At 40.1% G+C, this 20,388-nt stretch overlaps 1 protein-coding gene across 1 annotated transcript; it reads right to left on the reverse strand.

Annotated features, from left to right (window-relative positions):
• Positions 1–13,026: 13,026 nt before the first annotated feature.
• Positions 13,027–19,259, reverse strand: pcare1 (photoreceptor cilium actin regulator 1). Its single transcript, XM_067454480.1, has 2 exons — positions 15,664–19,259; positions 13,027–13,159 (listed from the first exon to the last, which is right to left on the reverse strand). The coding sequence occupies exons 1-2, from the start codon at positions 18,966–18,968 to the stop codon at positions 13,027–13,029; spliced, it is 3,438 nt and encodes a 1,145-aa protein (XP_067310581.1). The 5' UTR covers positions 18,969–19,259.
• Between the last annotated feature and the right edge of the window lie 1,129 nt (positions 19,260–20,388).

Consider the following 20,388-nt stretch of genomic DNA (forward strand, 5'->3'; position numbering starts at 1 on the left):
CCTTAGAATGCAAACTTTGACATCTTTGATATTCCGATTCTGATATGATCTAATGAAATTTGATCAGTTTTCTCAATGTACCTCATCTCATTTTATCATTGGCCATCATTAGACATTCAGTTTGAATCGTATAGCAATCATTTGTGCAGACAAGTCTGTTTCAAATCATTTCTCCAACAGTGCCATCAAGTGATTTCATGTTGGTATTACAGCCAAATCCAAGGCAGGAGTGGACCAGCCTTGACTAGATGAATTATTGCAGTTTATTTAAAGAGTCAGAGGTCAAATAACGTTGAACATTTTAGGAGCTCCAATAGTTTATTGAAGTAATATAACAACGGATTTCACCATCTCAAGATAACAGCTCTCTCATATTTCTGCTCCTGCGAGTGCTTCAACATTTACTTAATGGGACGCAACACTGGGCTTGCTGAGCTCATGCAAAATGAAAATGGTTAAATAATGAACTTGTGTGCAACGTGATGTGGGAAGAATCAACACGCACAGTTCTTTATGTTAGCATGCAGTGTGCATAGTCTTACTGTAGAGCAACTTCTGTTCTCAGATAGCACTGGAGGCAAACTGCAGCATGAATGCTAAAATGTACACCACCAACTAATACCAATGAGATGTTATTAAATGAAGGCTTACTGTAGAACAAGTCCTGCTGCTGCTGTCCTCAACAAGGCTTCTTAAAGGAATGGTTACTGGTCAAGCTGCCAACAAACGTGGCCTGCCGCAGCGGTGCGGGTATGAGTTTGTGTTAATATACATAATGATAACTTATCTCTTAATTAAATATTAATACAAAACATACTGTATGTTTAATAATAGTTTGTTAATTTACAGCAGGTGCATTTTAAAGCAGGTCATTATACTCACCCTCATGTCCAAATCCTGTAAGACCTTTAAAACCAGTTACTCCTACACCTATATATCTGATCACAGGATTGCTTGCAGGTGTTATCAGCTATGTGCGCTGGGCTGGACAATTAGCTTTTAAATTGGTCACCAGAGTGGCATTTACATTGGCATTATCTGCCACATAGGCTGTGGTATGTTTTATATCCACTTCATTCTTTTTTAGGCAGTTTGTCAGAGTTTGATGAATACCATTTATAGCATCGAGTGAAACACCTTAAGTTGGGATGGATCATTCAGCATATCCTGCACAGTTTTTGGTCCTAAAACATTCATTGTGATCATCTCAGCTTTCGTTCTTCCCAGGTGCATCTTCTTTTTGAGTCAAAGACATTTGAGTCATGAAACACACCGTTTAGCTTAACATGGCAGTCGGTACTGTTGTAGCCCAGTTCATGTTTGACAGTGTGAGACACGCACAAGGCTTCACATGCCGCTATTTTGTCAGTTTCCACAGTAGCTGCTGTGAAGAATATATTGCACCGATATTGCTCGCACCTTTAGCTGGTGTGGCCGTCTTGTGCATTTCTGTGGAAGCCTGTTGAGTCAAAGTCTTCTCACCTCTATTGCCAACTGAAAATTCCCTGCAACATAAAGTACAAGCTTTCGTTTAGTCGCCGCTGATGGGCTTAACCCACGTCTTTTTTTGCTTAACATTGTCATATTTTAGCTGCAGTTTCTTTCGCAGGTTTAACCATATTTGCAATTTAATCCATATTTTCACAAGCTAAATCGACTGAGCAGCTTCATGAGTGAATGAGGCCTGGGACTGTCGAGCTTCAAAATGACTATAAGTGCTATATTAATCTATATAAGTCATCTGAAGTCATGTAGCATGGTGTGACAAACAAATCTGAAAGAAAAGCCAATTAGAAAATCTTTTACTGAAAATCTGCCCCCCAAAAAATCATTGAGATTGTTTTGCTAATGTTCCCATTAAATTATGAAAACTTTATTTCTAAATATTCTCTGAACGTTATAACAACAACAAGAAAAAATAAATTTCATCAAAGGGGGGGGTGAAATGCTGTTTCATGCAGACTGAGCTTTTTACACTGTAAAAGACTTGGATTCCTATCCTAAACATATAAGTTTCAAAAAGTAATGTTGGACGTTTGATGGGTTATTTCTGTGATAAAAATACTCCTTCCGGTTTCTCACAAGTTTCGGAGAGTTTTTTTTGAGTATGGCTCGGCTTGACGTTACTAGAGCGGAAGGTCCTTGTATGGGCTGTACGGGCTCTTCTCCCGGTAGGGTGCGCGCGCGTGACTAGAGCGAGAGAGCAGATGCACGCCCATACACTCCCGCCGCGCTCCACTTTATTCCTATCTGTGACATCAAGCGACTTCAACGCGTCAGCACAGCACGTCACTGCTGTCAGGACTTCACCAAATCATACCAAAGAAGTGTGTTTTTGACGGAGCGGTCCCAGCGATAAAGGTTCGGTTCTGCTTTGGAAGCAGCCGGTGAGTAAAACAGCTTCAAATGTCTATGCTATTGGCTACCGTCGCGTGAGTAAACATCAGTAAACGACACGATCGCGTGCTTCGTCACTCCATTGTTGTTCTATGTATAACGTTACACTAGTCTGACGTGCAAAACCGTTTAGCTTGCTACTGCTAAGGTTTAGTCGCATACAATAGTCCATAAACCGAATCATGTCATCGTAAACACACACAAATGTTGACAGGCCACTAAATACAGTACATACCACAGAGACGGACGTCCTGCTGCTGCTGTTTCTCCTGTTCAATTTATTTCAGCCTCCGAATGAATCTGGATCATATATCTATAAGCTGAGCTCGATAGCATGGGTTTCTCCACGCTTGAGGACGTCACCGCTTTGCGTGGCGAGCTCCGCCCACACGATACGCCTCCAGGTGCTCATTTTTTTTCCGGAAAGACTCGGTACAGCCCATATTTCTTTTATAAATATAATAAAACTAAAGACTTTTCAGAGATATGAAGGATGCAATACTACTCTTTAGGTACTCAAGATTGACATGAGATTGACTGAAACTGAGTGTTTCACCCCCCTTTAAGGAAAGGAGGTGCTTTGCTGGCTATAGCAAGAATACTGACAGTCACTGTTGGTGTTAAACTGCTAAAGGACAGCATGCTAAAAAAAACAGACAAATTCATCCCAAGCAGCTCTGCCACATCTATAAAATTGACTAGTCTACCTAACTAGTGACTGGTTATCCAACTAGACCAGCAGATAACAACCTGGAAATTCATGCTAATTCATTCTAATCTAAGCTGATCTTTATGACAGGGTTGTCTAAGAACCATTAGAACCCTCTCAGGTTTTTAGATGTGATCTGGTTGAGTACATCAGAATGCTCTTCAAACTCTTTCCATAAGAGACAAAGATCATGTTTAATTAATGTTTGTTACAAATGTTTCATGAGCACAGTATTCCCACATCCACAGCAACAACCAGGAGCAGGCAATCTCCACTAGCAGTGCTGCATGTTGGATCCAAAGTCATTTTAATTTAATAAAGATATTTTTTTGTTCCTGATGTTTATATAATATCAAAGCTGATAGACATGGCCATGAGATTACACTGTGCGAATCCATATCTGAGTCCTTGTGCTTGTGTTTGATCAAATCACGCATGCTGGATCTCACTGTCTGCCGACGTGCTTCTGAACAGCGTGGACTTTTCTAATAACAGTCCTGGCACCTTGGACAAAGACACCGCATGCCATTTTCAAGTCAGTCAGACTTGGGGTTGTGTAGTTATAGTCATAATGTCATAATGACTTTGCTGGAGCTGTTAATGCTTAGCATTTTAGATGTTAATGTGTGCTCTTGCGTTCAGAAGAGAGCCTCAAAACCAAATAGCCTATTATTATTAGTTTTGATGTTTTTGAATGTAAAAACCACACAAACGTAATTAGTTGACCTCAGACAGTATAAAAAACAGTATAAAAAAAGAAAAAAAGCCAGTTCATGAGACCTTTAATGCATATGGAATTAAAGTGGATGAATGATTATATGAAATTGAATGTTTGAATCATGACAGGAAGTCATTCCCTTTGAAACTACTTTACTCAATAAAATTAAGTAGCCAATAAAAATGTATTCATTTCATGATGTTGAAGTTACAGTACATGAACAAATTAAGTTTGTTTTATACATTTCATTCATGTGGGACCGATGTACACAATTAAATAATGTAAATCCAACGCAAAATTGTTTTCAGTGTATAGTGCCATCAAGTGGCTAGTCGCCGCCTGACCATGAATCGAAGTTTAAACTTTTTTTTGATGACTATTGACAATAAGACTCCAGAGAATCCGCGCATATGCAAGGGTCAGCGTACAGTGCACATGACACAAATTTCGTCATCAGAAGAGAACTGTAAGCACACTGCAGATCTTTGTAATCTTGCCTTCTTTTTGACAGTATTTAAATGGGTTGTAACTCGTGGCAAAAGATAGCGAATGCGTCAAATGCCTGTGTACGTAGGTGAGTCAAAAGTGCCCCCGGCAGGCCAATCGGAGTGCTGTTGTAGGTGGTGTGAGTTAGCCTGGATGCCAGCCCAACTTAGCCCCACCCACAAAATGTTTAGGCCGGGCAGTTCGGTCCGGCCTCGCTCCATAGAGGAGTAATTATCTCTGAACAGAAACTGTTCGGACCAATGAAATCATCAGGGCTGGCTTTAGACGATGATGGACAGATGATCAACAGTAACGTAATCATCCGTCATCAAAGGGGGTTGGATTATATTTGTTCAAATCCTAAATGGAGAGCTTGTTTGTATATGCATTCACCTTCACTATTTCTCTCAGAAATGATGATCATGTTGGGTAAGTACTCTGTGTATCATTAAATTGTTTTATTTTTTTTACAACACCGGCTAAGATCCCAGGGTTGTGAAGTTTTACAACAAAACCCGCCAACTACTAGCCCTAAACAATAGCTTCTCAGGGGGTTCTCCCCCCCACAAAAAAAGGTGTTTGGGGGGTAAAATGTGTGTTATTTTGGCAAGGTTGCCTGCTAAAATTCGCACTCATGGGTCTATATATCACATAATAGTCGCTTCAACCCGCGGACATAGAAAACAACCCGCAGAAAAAAACGCGGACTTGGCAACACAGTGCAGTTGAGCTCTGTTGACTTTTGACAATGCGTCGCTCCGTTGCTCTGATTGGTTGTAGTTCTATCCAATTGAGGTCTTTTTCTGGTTGGGTTGAAACACGCCCCATAATCACAGCCCAATGGAGCCGTTTCAGGCTCATATTCTGACTACAATTGAGTATGAGCAAGTCAGGCTAGGTGTGAGTACTACCAGCCTTCAAAGTTTGAAGCCTCTATGATTTACTGTCTGGTCTGCCCAATCAGTTTTATGCAAGAACGCTGATCAACCGTAAGCTTGTTTTACTGTGGCATTTATGGACAAGAGGTTTGCTGTTACAGTAAATGAACTGGAAAGTACTGTAAATGCAAGTATGCTAAATGATGCTCTTTTTTTTCATGAAATCAGCTCTTTCGTATATTACATCGATAGTTTTGTATTGTTCATGCTGTCGAGAGATTTCAGATGGGACGAATACAGCAGCAACTACTGATACTGCCTTTAGGTCCATTCCTTTATTTATGGAAGTGAAATATATTAAGAATGCAGTAAGCTTTTACTCACTCTAGGGTGGCTTTTGGTCTCGTATGTCTTCTAATTTATATTCTTGACATTATCCTCAGCCCTTGCTGTCTAAAGACTAGACTGTAGGGAGACCTGTGTGCGTGTGTGTGCGTGTGCGTGTGCGTGTGCGTGTGCGTGTGCGTGCGTGTGTGTGTGTGTGTGTGTGTGTGTGTGTGTGTGTGTGTGTGTGCGTGTGAGTGTGCGTGCGCGTGCGCGTGTGTGTGTGTGTGTGTGTTTCCAGCCTGGTGGGGACTTCAACCTGAATGCACACAAACTCATTGGGGCTCGACCTAAATTGAGGTCCCAATGGGTACAAAAGCTTATAAATCATACAGAATCTGTTGTTTTGAAAACATAAAACTATAGAAAGTTTCGTGTGATGGGTAGGTTTAGGGTTAGTGTAAAGGGGTAGAATATACGGTTTGTAAAGTATAAAAACCATTACGTCTATGGCGAGTCCCCAGAAACCAGACGTGTGTATGTGTGGTTTTTTTTAACGTCATTACATAGACGTAATGGCGAGAATATATATATAAAAAATATTGTTTGATAAAGCAAATCTAAGTTTGAAAACTCAAGTATGGATTTTCGGAGAATTTACCTCAAATGAAGACAAGTCTACTTTTAATCGTGTACACTTGACACCTTCATGTCAGATTCAGAAAACTTAGCTACAGGCAATTTCAGCTCTTCAGACATTTGAAACTCATGATATGGCTCATTTTGCAGAACATATACTCTGTATTGCAGATATCATATTGTATATCATTTCTATATAAGCAGTGTTGGTTCATCCGAAGACATAGACAAGAATGCATCATTAAATGACAGCGTCAAATACTTTTTTGTTTACTTGAGGTTTTTATTTTATGCTTTTCCTTTGTCATTCCTCGTTTCTTCTGTTGTCCTTGTTAAATGTTTTATATTCCTTTGTCAAGTTTGAGTAACTAAAACCATCATCTCACACTAATCAGATTGATACATATTAAGAATTTAAACAAATTTACACAGCAAGAAGAAAACAGAAGAAGAGGACAACTAAAAGAAAAAAAAATCTTGCTATTGTAAAGTTTATAAAGGTGATATAGCTATAGAGGGAACTGAACATTTGAGCTCACGTGTAGTCTTTGTATAGCTTTATATTGATTCTAAAGCTTATTTATATGATATATTTATGTTCATTTAAATTAAGTAGTACATAATAAATACATATTATCTACATCATACAACATTATTGTTATAAGCATTGCTAAAAGCCAGTGTTTTAAAAACCCTTTGCTATGTGGTGACCTTTAATTTGGAGTAGAAACACAGAGAGTAAGTGATCGTATTGCATCAGACATGTGTCTATTCGCTCACTGCTGATTGGTTCAATTTAAATTTAGTGAGAGCCATGGAGCAAAGTTAAAAACTGAGCCACCTTGGCACTTTCATGGTGCCTAAAACCAGGGTTGGCGTGTATTTAACTGAAACATACACCGATCAGGCATACTATTATGACCTTATACGGTATCGTGTTGGTCCCCTTTTTGCTGCCAAAACAGCCCTTACCTGTCGAGGCATCCACTAGACCCCTGAAGGTGTGCTGTGGTATCTGGCACCAAGATGTTAGCAGCAGATCCTTTAAATCCTCTAAGTTATGATGTGGGGCCTCCATGGATCGACATGTTTGTTCGGCACATCCCACAGATGCTCCATTGGATTGAGATCTGGAGAATTTGGAGGCCAAGTCAACACCTCAAACTCACTGGTGTGCTCCTCTAACCATTCCTGAACCATTTTTGTTTTGTGGCAGGAGCATTATCCTTCTGGAAGAGGCCATGGAGGCTGGAAGGTGAACATGGTCTGTAACAATGCTTAGGTAGGTTGTGTGTGTCAAAGTAACATCCACATGGATGGAAGACCCAAGGTTTCCCAGCAGAACATTGCCCAAAGCATCACACTGCCTCTGCTGGCTTGCCTTCTTCCCATAGTGCGTCCTGGGGCCACGTGTTCCCCAGTGTACTTTTTTATTCAGTAAATATGACTGTATTGGATTTAAATATGATCCCACTCCTTCCTTGTCAATCACAAGCAGATTGTACAATGCTAAAGTTTGTAACAGCTACTTGTAAGACTGTGCTGCATTCACATTCTTTTACTGGGCTTGCAGTAAACAGCACAGTAATGTTTGCCTAGTGTGAGGGCTCCATCTTGTGGACAATTATTGTCAGTGTGCCTCTTCTTTACAAAGCTTGAAGTAATTACTATAAATATAATCAAATCTTTATGCACAATTTGGTTACCATCAGACTACATTATTTATTTATTGTAATAAAATCTTTTGACTCATTTACAAATATTAAGTAATGATTATGCTCTATAAACCATAGAATATATATAAATATATATATATATTCTATATTAACATTAATATTTAATATTAGTTAATTATATATATTATATTTATAATATATATATATATATATATATATATATATATATATAAAAAATATTTATTAGATTTAATAAAAACAAAAAAGATGATACAATAAAATATAACTATTAAAAAAATGCTTAAGGTAGCTGCAAGTATTAAATGTGAGTTGTGTGGGGTTGAGTAAATAAATGGTGCATTGTGGTCTATGGATCTGTCTGAAGTGTACATACTGAGTAGACTTAGCTTGACAAGCCAGACCAACATCAAGATGTTTGGTCTGGAAACTCACCATTGACAGCTCAATCTGAGGGGCGGGATAAACGGTTGTCTTTCAAACTCCCTCTGCACGTGATAGGATAGCTCTACAACCAACCAGAGCAACGAAGTTGAAGCAGAGCTCGTTGATTGATTAAACATTCACCGTATCCGGAAAAAAAACTCAGAACACATCTTCCCTTTTTAAGAATGACTTCAGTGCCGTTCTTTGTTCTTTTCTCAGAGAAAAGCTTAACTCCAAGTCTTCCAGAGTCGCGGTCAAAGCTGATTCGAATGACAGCCGTTCGCCAGTTTCTGTGTTTACTAGAAGCACGCAAGCGCAACTCTGCCGTCATCATGTTAAGCCCCGCCCACCGACTATACACAATGTGATTGGCCCGACCAGAGTTTGGCGTTTACAGCTCAGAAGTGTATTGAGAGTTGCTAGATGTCACTCGCGGGCAGATTAGATTTGCTGCCGCTAGTGTGTGTCTAGATTTCTAGGCTAGAGTAGACTTGCTTCCCCTAAAAATCAAGGGTCTGTCCATATGAACTCCCCTTGTCCACTTGATAAAGCTGAATGCACTTCAAGATAGCGGTGGGGATTCCCTGAGGTGAAGTGCTTAGGGAAGTTCTAGAAGTGGAGGTAAACGCAGCCTCTGTGCTATGACTGGAATGCAACACTTCAGCATTCAGTGCAACATTTAGAATCTATAGCTACCATGCAACAAATACCAAAAGGCCTTTTACTGCCCGAGATGATTGTGCTTTATTATTTGCAAAATTCCCATAATTCCCAGTAGCATTTTTTTTCTTGTCTTTTTTTTTTGTAAAGAGATTCCTATGAGAGAGAATGTACACACATGTTCTTTTTTTAGCAGCTACACATTTAAAATAATCTTCATTTAAAGGTGCACTATGCAACTATTCCGTCCGCTAGAGGGCGCCTGTTCAAAACAAAGGCATAGTTTGATGACGCCAAGTTTGAGCTCAGAATCTTGGGACATGTGGTCTTCACCTCACAGCAGTGGAAAAGAATCGGGATAGGACTCTGGCAGAAATCATGTTGATGGATGCGGTTATTAACGTTACTGTAGTGTGAAGCAGAGCAGGAGCGAGTGTTGAGGAGCTGAGCAAGGCCGCTGGAGCGATTGTTACACAAATACCCGCCTCGCAAGCACCGGGACTTTTATTATGACGGGACGGGACACAGTTGCACTTCCGCGTTTCCGGTCATGATTATAAGGTAATGCAGCTCTGTTTATCATATTAGATACATTTAAGTGTGTTTAAAATTATGTAATGACGTTACTCTGTGCGTTCGCTCGGCACTGCTGTGACATGTTCACACTGCTAAGAGTAAAGTGCTTCTGCAGAATAAAACCAAGGGTAACGCAGATATGATACGACTGACAGGCGACTCGCTCAAACGCTATGCTGAAACGTCCCGGTTCATTGGTTAAAATAGCAATTTTCTCACAATTTACAAATAGTTGGAAACATTTGGGATATTGTAAGTACTCAACTGAACAAAATATATAACACTGGTCTAGTGGTTTTTGGATTTTTTTTGCTGCATAAATACTACATAGTGCACCTTTAACTTAAAAAATTTTAATAGCCCAAGCATATATATAGGCCTATGGTGCATAAAACAAATTCATGAGATAAAAAAACTTTCAACTTTCGTTCCAGCAGTAATCAAGGTAATCAATAGCCTGACAAGCCAGACCCACATTAAGATGTTTGGTCTGGAATCTCACCATTGACAGCTCAATCCGAGGGGCGGGATAAACGGTTGTCTTTCAAACTCCCTCTGCACGCGATAGGATAGCGCTACCAGAGCGCAACCAACCAGAGCAACGAAGGTGAAGCAGAGCTAGTTGAAAGATTAAACTTTTGCCGTATCCGGTCAGCAAAACTCTGAACACATCTTCCCTTTTAAGAATAACTTCTGTGCCGTTCTTTGTTCTTTTCTCAGAGAAAAGCTTAACTCCATGGGCCCTATCTTGCACCCAGCGCAATTGACTTTGTACACGACGCATGTGTCATTCCTATTTTGCACCCGTGCAAAGCGCGCTTTTCCCTCCACAGAAGCACGTCGCTAAACTAGTGAATGAACTTGCGCTCCCTGGGCGGTTCAGCGCAAAAAAGGAGGCGTGTTCCGGCGCAAAAATTCCCATGTTCATATTTTGCTGTTTCATTAAACAATTGCGCCACTGACCAGAAAAAAACCTAGTCTAAAGTCAGCGGCGCGTTGCTCATTATGCTATTTTAAGGGCGCATGCTTGACCATAATGTATAGCGTGCACAATGCGCATACACTTTGCTCATGTAATCTACACAGATGCAACAGTTATTTTTGCAAATCATAAATTGTTACACTAAAAAAATATTAACACAAGATGACGGAAATCATTGTGGTGTGCTGGCGTCAGGTCCTGATTAGAGGCATATCCACCTCCCGTTACACGGCGTGCCCGATTGATGCTGGAGGGCTTGGACTTTCCCCGTCTTCTAATGTCATTGTAGCGCTTGCGGCACTGGTGCGACGTCCTGGGGATGCCAGCTGATGAAACAATTGTAGCTATTTCCTTCCACGCCTGTTTAACCGACGCTATTTTGGGTGGGTTTCTCCCATCCCCATACAACACAACTTCTCTGTCTTTCACTGCTCTTACAAGAACATCAGTCTCCTCGGCTGTGAACCTCTCCTGGCGTGCGTCTGGTAAATATGCCATAATAATAGCAATCCATAATGGAACTTGCGCACCTGCTTTTAAAGGGAATGTTGGATGCCGCTCTGATTGGTTTATTCACGTTATGCCCAAACCACACCTATGAATAATGAAGCTACTTCAGACCAACCCATTTTAGATTTGCGCCGATTTATCCCGCCGGGAAAATAGCAACAGCGCCGAGACCCGCCCACAAAGTTACTTGCGCTTTACACTTTGACACTTGCGTTTCAGATCGTTAAAATAGGACCCCAAGTCTTCCAGAGTCGCGGTCAAAGCTCATTGGAAAGACCACCGTTCGCCAGTTTCTGCACAACTTGGCCGTCATTATGTTAAGCCCCGCCCACCGACTCTATACACGATGTGATTAGCCCGACCAGAGTTTGGCGTTTAGAGCTCAGAAGGGTATTGAGAGTTGCTAGACGACACTCATGGCAGATTAGATTTGCTGCCGCTAGTGTGTGTCTAGAATTGTAGGCTAGGTAATCAAGGGTTTTCCATTTAAACACATTTCAAGGGTTCTGCCAGTAGTGGGCACTCATGCAACATAAGCAATGACGTACAGCCGAGTGAACGAGACGGAGGGAAGTTAAAAAGGGATGGGAATAAAAATTTGGACTTTAATTATCGGAATTAAAAAATTGCACATCAACGCCCTCTCCAGTCAAAATTTGAATGTGATGAGTTTGTAAATCACGATTTTAAGTGTCATGAACTGGCTTTTTTTATTTTTTATACTGTTGTCTGAGGTCAACTAATGATGTTTGTGTGGTTTTTACATTCAAAAACATCATAACTAATAAGTTATAGGCTATTTTCTACAATGGTTTTGATACTCTCTCCTGAACTGGGTTTTGATGGACGTGCCGCACTGGAGACTTAGAAGTAAACGCCCACGGTTAGGATTGGATATTTGCATACTTAATGAGCTTCTGCTCCCCTATCGTATCAATATACGATCTGTAGCAATGCAATAGCTGCTATTGCATATAAAAACATGTTTTACTCACATAAGTGTGTTGCACCATTTTTGTTATATCCAATATAGAAGGCAAAGTATTGTGTTTAAATCTCAATATGTCTGCAAAACCAGTGTCGAACTGCATCTTGTTTACAAATGATTATCTTGCTATCCTCTGCATGTTTATTGCTCAGTAAAACGATCAGTTTAGCTCTGCAGAGCTACAGAAGCAGCGTAAACTGAGGCGGTGTTTCCACCTTCTAATACGTTATTGATTAGAGAGGCTTGTTTTCTGGGCCTGGTGTCTATAAAAGCTTTTTTTTTTTTGACTAACAATGACGTTTTCAGCTCTGAAACTTACAGGATATTACCATGAACTTTGATATATCAAAGGCTCAAGGGAAAGTTGATTTCTCAATTCATAACCACTTTAATTATTGTTTTTCAATATAACAATGAGCCCAAATAACCCAAGCCAATTTAAAATTCAAGTAAGATTTCTGAAAGTGCAATGAGAGTTGATAATGGGTCTTGAAAAATTTGCAAGGCATTTTTATTTTTTCTTAATGTCTTAATGTCACTGACCTCTTACTTCCCACACAGGAGATGAATGCTTTGCAGTATTTTAAATATGATTTGTCAGATAAAAGTTTGTAAAAGAAGAATATGATTGGCTGATAATGATAATGTTTATGATAGCCTACCTGATAACCTAAAGTCCTTGGTCTAATGCACAATCAACATGCGTTTTAAGAGAGGTTGAAAGAAAAGAAAAATATTTGATGCATTTTTATTTTTTTACAATTTTTTATACTCAAATAAAAATATAAAACACCAGCCAAAAATATTCACAATACAAAACATTTTCAAAACAAATTTCAGACCAAATGAATCAAAGCAACCAGATCAAATACTGTATGTACTCAAGTGGTACACTGAAGCTGAAAAGATGAAAATGACAGTGATTGGAAGTGATAATGAGAAGGCCTTCTCAGAAATGGCTATTTTCATTTCCCAGCAGGAATAGGAGGTTTTAATCCCATCCGAAGTTTGCTAATCCATAATCCCACTTGCTTCTTCCTCATTTCCCCCATTCCCTCTGTAAACCCTGACCCACAATGCACAAGTCTGGATGTGAGACAGACCGAACTGCTCCTCTGATTTCTGTTTGCTCACTCCATAGCTTGTCTCCTCCAGCTGGACCATCTTCCAATCTGTCATAATAAATCAGAATAAGGACATTAGTGAATTGAAGGATTAGTGAAGTGGGCCAGAGCTGGTTAGCACTGGTCAGCAGCAAGTCATTGAGAGCTTAGTTGCCAGGGATTAGCATCCATATTACAATGTACGTGAGAGAGGAAAGTGTATCTAAATTGCACCTTGACAATATACTTTTCATCTTTCCTTAAGTTCATGTAGTAATATACACTATATTGCCAAAAGTTTCGGGACTCCTACCTTTACATCCACATGAACTTTAATGACATCCCATTTCTAAGCCGTAGGGTTTAATATGGAGTTAGCTCACCCTTTGCAGCTCTAACAGCTTCAACTCTTCTGAGAAGGCTTTCCACAAGGTTTAGGAGTGTGTTTATGGGATTTTTGACCATTCCTCTAGAAGCACATTTGTGAGGTCAGGCACTGATGTTGGACGAGAAGGCCTGGTTAACAATCTCCTCCCTAATTCATCTCCAAGGTGTTCTGTTGGGTCGAGGTCAGGACTCTGTGCAGGCCAGTCAAGTTCCTCCACACCAAACTCACTCGGCGATGTCTTTATGGACCTATGGCTTTGTGTACTGGTGTGTAGTCATGTTGGAACAGGAAGGGGCCATCCCCAAACTGCACCCCCCCCCCCCCCCCCCCAAAAAATGTAAAACTTATGGATGAGTTAGGGTTTGTCGGTTGCCAGGAGAACAAATAAAGTTCTCCTGGCAACCGACAAACCCTAACTCATCCATCAGATTCCCAAACAGAGAAGCGTGATTGGTCACTTGGTGGCAGAGTTGCTGTTTGTTCGCAATTGCTTCCAAATGTGTTATAATAGCATTAATAGTTGACCATGGAATATTTAGTAGTGAGGAAATTTCTTAAATAGACTTGCACAGGTGGCAATCACGGTGCCATGCTTGAATTCACTGAGCTCCTGAGAGCAACCCATTTTTTCACAAATGTCCGTAGAAGCGTCTGCATGCCTACTGCTTGATTTTTTTTTATAGCCGTGGCCATGGAAGTGATTTGGAATACCTAAATTCAATGATTTAGAGGGATGTCTCAATACTTTTGGCAATATGGTCTATATACAAAGAGGCCATCAAATATACATGACCATAGGAATGGTCAAAAGGAAAGATTAGACATGAATTAGGTAATGAAGCAATAGTTTAATTGGCCAATGCCAAAAATAATTGCAGTAAGTGTTGCCTTTAATAGTAATTACAGAATGTTCAAGGTGTTAAAATATTCTGAATACTAAATGTGGTTATACTAATTTGTATTTATTTATTTATTTATTTATTTATTTATTTATTTATTTATTTATTTATTTATTTATTTATTTATTTATTTATTTATTCATTCCACAATTTAAATTATTTCGTGACACTGGGCATGCCCACACTCCCTTTTAAGTTATTGTGTGGGTTTTTCCCCTTCATTCTTTCTCTGAAACTGTTTTTTTTTTTAAATCTTTAAAAAAAAAAAACAAGTTTTCCCACACGCATAAAAGCTTCTTATGCTGACCTGAGTATAATCTTGCTCCACCTTAGTATGCAGTTTAAGTTTTACATTTTTAGCTGTTGTTGTTGTTGTTGTTTTGAAAGTTTTTTTTCTCAGAATTAAGAAGTATTCATGTTTTATATAAAAATGCAATTACTAGGGCTTGCATTTGTGAATATTGCTGTGATGATGACATTCTGCAGGATTTGCTTACTGGACCCTTACTGAAAATATTATTTTACATTATCTTAAACCATTCAGAATTTAATATGTTATTAAATAATAAAGAAAACTGCTTCTGGTGCCAAAAATAAATAAATAAATAAATCTAAGTTTAAATTAAAACTAACCTCAGATAGATTTGTCCCTTGTTATTCACCCGAGAGCTGAGTGACATTTACACAATGAACCCATAATTGAATTTCAAAAACTGCACTCTTTATTATGACAGAGACAATCATAGTGCTTGTCCTCTAAGATTTTCTTATTCCTTTAAAAACTAAAATCTGGAACAGAGGATGCAATTTCAAGCATGAATGGTACTTGCTTGAAATTTCCTTATCAAAAAATCAAGAAACTCTATGTTACTGTATTGTCATTAAAAATCACAGCCTAAAGGAGCTGAGTTCATAGATCAGAAATTAAAATCTCAAGTTTTTCACACCAGTGAACTCAACTGACAGGACTTTTCTGCATAGTTATCATAACTGTTTTATCACACTTTTTTTCTAAGAACATTTGTGGAGGAGTTTTTTGTTTCTGGGCCATCAAAGCACAGATATTAACCTAATTTTCTTGATGACAGATATTCAGCCAGGTAGCAATGTTGAAGTGTTAAGAACGACATAACAGTCTTAAGTGTACTGAGGTCAATTCTGTGCTATATGTATTCATGCTTAATTTCAATGCAAATGCCATTTCAAATGATGCATACTATACAATATTATTTTACTTATAAGTAGTTATACTAGTAAATATCAAGTGTTACTCAAAAGAGACTCACCCATGGGTGCTAATTGCTGGTTCACTCCCACATGTCTCTGCTACAGAGATGACTGGCACCCTGGGCGGCAGGCTTAGACTGGGCCTTCTGTCTGACTGGCTTCGCCGGATGAATGGCTGAGGCCCTCGTGCAGAAACTGGCAGTCGACCACGCTCACCCCAGGGACGTGGCAGAACACTGCTACCAGTGGAGGCCCATGCCTGAGGGGGCTTGGGTATAGGAACAGGTTGAGCCTCAAATAACGATGATGAGACCGGGCAAAACACTGATCGAGCATTACTAAATACTCTCGAAGAGTCCTCACCACTGTTTTCTCTGGACAGTCGCTGCACTTTTGGGGATGCAGGAGGTGATGGTGCCTTAAATGGGTAGGTTACCCCTGTCATCAGAGTTTGGTCTTGTCGTGATGAAGGGGTGCTTGGTTGTGTTCGTTGGCCAGCCGAAGGTGGGGTGGGGAGCTTACGAACTACAGAAGGGCTCGAAGTTGAAGAAGAGAGTTGGCTTTTTAATACTGGAGGACTAGGGAGTCTCCGATGTAACAGAGGTGTGGATGGTAACATGCGAGATCTGGATACAGGTGGAGTGGCAGGAGTTTGGCTCCTGCAGGCACTGTTTGGCACTTGTGTTTCATTGATTCTGTTTTCCTTTTGTGAGACCTCTACATCACCTTGGCAGGAGGAAATCTGCCTATGGCCCTGCTCAGCAAGTTTCTCTGTCGGTGAGTCAGAAGAATGCCTCAAGTGGATTATCTTTCTTGCTTGTTTGTAGAGAGATGCAGCTTCCTCGCTTTCCGTGTCTGTTTCATGGCTGGAATCATGGAGCACACCCTTCAGAACTCCTCTGGTTTCCTGGTGTGTGGAACGAATTGGTGACATGCTAACAGAGCCCTTACACAAATTCCCCCTACTGGGTAGCACTGTAACAGACTGCAGAGAGGCTCGTAACCTCTGAGACATTGCGGTCCTTTTTGTCAGGGTAGATCGGCCCCTACTTGTTACACTTTCTCCGGTGTCCTTTCCTTGTGCATTTTCAAAGGAATTGTCCATGAGTACCTCAAGTGGAGGAGGTGGTAGATTATCAATGTCAAGATCCTCTGTTCTTTCAGAACATTGTGAATCCCCTCGACAACCGAGTAAACAAGTTTCATTGAATGCTAATGTGCCAGAGGGACTTAAACCTGGAATGATGGGAACACCACACTTCCTTACACCAAGCATTTTTGCACTGTCTGGGATCTGTTTACTTTCCTCCAACCCCTGACTAAAGGTGTCAATAAGTTTTTTAACAGAATTCCTTTCCCTATACAATCCTGAAGATTGGCGAGGTGATGGTGGAGGGCTTGGTGTAGGTATTACCTTAACAGGCCCTATAACAGCTAAAGCTTTCTTGTCCTTTTCCTTTTTTTTGTCTTTGTCCTTTTTCTTTTTTTCTTCTATCTCATCCGTTGCACTTACTTGCTCTACTTTTGCATTGCATGACTTTCTTTGATTACTTGGAGAAAAAATGTTCCTATTCAAAGAACGCTGCCTGTCAGAGGCAACTGATGAAATGGTTTGCGGTTGCTGGATTTTCTTAGATAAACCTGGCTTTGTATTCCCTTCACACTTAACCTTGGTCATCTTCTCCAGCCTTTGGTTGAGTTCCTTTTGAGTTCTCTCAAGTTCAGTGAGTGTAGGGTCTTCTGCTTTATTACGTAGAGAGTCTGCTGATCTGGAACGTTTTGTAACTGTTGTCTTTTTCTTGGATGGTTTAGAGGTAGCTGTTTGGGGTCTCTTGGAACCTTTGTCACCATCCTCAGTCCATTGGTGACTGCTGCTTTTTGGGCTATCCATCTGTTTTACCTTTACTCCAGGGCCTTGGGATGGCAAAAAACGAATCCGGCCACTAATGGCATCTTTCAGCTTTAATGTCATTTCAATGTTTTGTGGATTCTCTATACGCCTTGCTGGCAAGCGACATGGTTGTCTATGGTCTGAAATAAAAGAATCTGATTGTTTCCTTCTTTTATCATTGCAATTTTCCTCTTCACTACCATTCTCCACATCATCCCCATCACCTTCATCCAAGGACACCGAACCAAGTAGTGATTCTGTATCTCTCTGTTCTTTTGCTGTTATAGTGCAAATTGAGTCTATAGAGTTAAGAGAGCTGCTTTTGCTCATTGTTTTGAGAAGTCTGCCTCTGTATGAGCCTTGGTGTACTGGTGTAAAACCACAAGGGCTACTTGATGTAGCATGAAGGGTTCCTGTTGACTCACAACTTTCTCTGCGTTGGCGTTGTCTGTCTGAACCTGCCAGGGACTCACTTTCTGCCCCAAGTCCACTGTCTTCACTAAAAAGTGCAGAGTCTTCTGGGCCAGGTTTTTTCTGTGATGCAGCCTCGATTCGAGAAAGCAACCGCATTAATCTAGACTCTGATGCACGTTTTGTCCTGAGCTTCTCATCTAGAATTTCAGTAATGGAGGAAAAGTAATCCACTGCTTCCTCAAGGGCGGTATCCCCGATTCCACACACTGACTGACCCACTTGACGCATTTTCTGTACGGTATACTGAAGGAGTTGTTGTAGCAGGTCTGGTGGGGGCTCACTGCAGGTAGAAGAGGTCCCTCTTTTTGCTAATTTGGGTGAGGGATTCTTTTTTTCGCAAGGCCAAGCTAGATGCTCCCCACTTCCTTTTAACAACATCTCCCCCTCTTCCACGATTTCCTGTAGCCCTTTGTTTATTTCCTCATAGCGTAAAACCATGAATGCCACCATGGGTTGCAAGGAAATTTGGGTTTGGGCTGCATGATCGAGTAACCCTAACAGATCTTCATATTTAGTGATGCTAGGGTTGAGATATGCATACGCTGCTTGATGAGCCTTCACAAGTGCCTCTGGAAAGTCTACTTTTTCTTCATTTTTTCTTTCCTTTTCTTTCTTCTTGTTTAGTTTGACACCTTTCTGACCTTTCTTTGACTTCTTTGCACCCTTTTTCTCACAAGCCTCCCGTTTCTCTTCTTGCCTTTCCTTCCCCTGAGGCAATATATTGATGTTAATCTCTTGTGTACCTAGTTTGGCAGAAGCAGCACCATCAGTTTCAGGCTCAGCCGTAGAGAGTTTCCTCCCTAATGATGTGGAACTTGTGTTGTTTCGAACCGCTGAGTTGTTTCTATCTGTGTCCCCTCCACAAGATCCTCCACTGCTCCCATCATCAGACAGTGATTCTCCTGGGCTCTCGTGAGTCAATGGAAGAAGAGTTCTCCCCCTTCTGAACGCACCCTGTGCTCCAAGGAGACTGTTCCCCCGTGATGGAGAGCAGCCCATTTCAGAGCAATGGATTCACCTGGATTTTGCAAAAAATACAGTCCAGCAAAAACAAGGAGGCAGATAACTCCATCTGACGCCAGGATGTTTGAGAGTCACCAGCTGCACTTGTCATTTTGAGACAACTCTAATTACAGACACACAGCTGTCTCTATGTGTACTCTCAGTGGAAGGAAATTTGTAGAAAAGTCAAATGTGAAATCCCAATTGAGTCACTTCTCTTTCAGTTAAAATATGAAAAAAAGAACCAAAATCCACAATTGATTTGCAGTTCTATTGAAGCAAGCGTTGTCAAGCATTTTCTCTTGTGCCGTAGAGTGCCTCTGTACCTTCTGGAGGACGAACAGCTAAAGAGATTAGTAAGGATTTGAGAGTAGCCCTATGCATGCACATATGTCAACTTGGAGCAAATAAAACACACGATCTCAAGACCTTAAGCTCATTAAGGTAATCACAGTTGTTTTCAGGTAGCTTTTTATAGCTCAAACCAAATGGTTCACAGAAAAGTTGGTAAATAAAATTCATCATTGAGCCATTGTATATTATATAATTATTCCTTTTATGCATTTTATGCATTAAACCTTTTGAAACAGAAAAATATATGTGCTCTCAAAATGGTATATTTTATTGTGACATGTTGTTTTAAACAAGACATACAACATTTCACATCTTAGTAAATCTAGTAATAATACATTTTGTTATACTGTTGTATTAGCACAGTGACACAAAAACCCTTTTCCAGCTATAGCTGCTGATTGCCGTTGTGACGTCAGTGCTGAAAAGCGAATGCCAGCAAAGAATCTTGTTTACGCTGAAGAGATCAAAGCCAACTATTGGATGAATTACCTATGCACCAGATCTTTTTTTTTCTTTCACATTTTAATAGGACTTTACACAGGCATTGCATTATTTATACAGTAATATTGCAAAATGCAATGTTTTTCACTTTTTTATTTTCTCTTTTCAAAATGGTTAGCATTATTGTTTTAAAGGTTTATTTTACTCACTCTTAAAATGATAGCAATAGTTAACTGTAAATTGACCCTTCCTGTTTCTGCATGATTGACAGGTTAAGGCTGCACACTGCAACTCTGTATGAATGTAATCTCTGGATCTCATTATGTCCTCCTCAAGCAATGAGCCTCATTCATGAAACGAGCAGAACGAATATGTATGTAAATCGTTCATAAAGCCGCTCTGACGTAAATTTTCAGATTCACAAAAATGTTCGTATTTTCAAAACGTTAGTTGGTATGAAATAAATTTACACCTGCTCCCTACCACGAGTAAATGGTGCGTAGAACATTTGAACGTTCTGTTTTAATTTAGGCAAACTGATGTAGGCCTACCTACCATAATCATATTTTAAGAGTTGATTTGCCTCGTCTTTTTTTTCTGTTTAACGTTCGGTAATAGTCGG

This window comes from Pseudorasbora parva, chromosome 10, assembly GCF_024679245.1.
Source record: "Pseudorasbora parva isolate DD20220531a chromosome 10, ASM2467924v1, whole genome shotgun sequence".
NCBI classification, from domain to species: domain Eukaryota; kingdom Metazoa; phylum Chordata; class Actinopteri; order Cypriniformes; family Gobionidae; genus Pseudorasbora; species Pseudorasbora parva.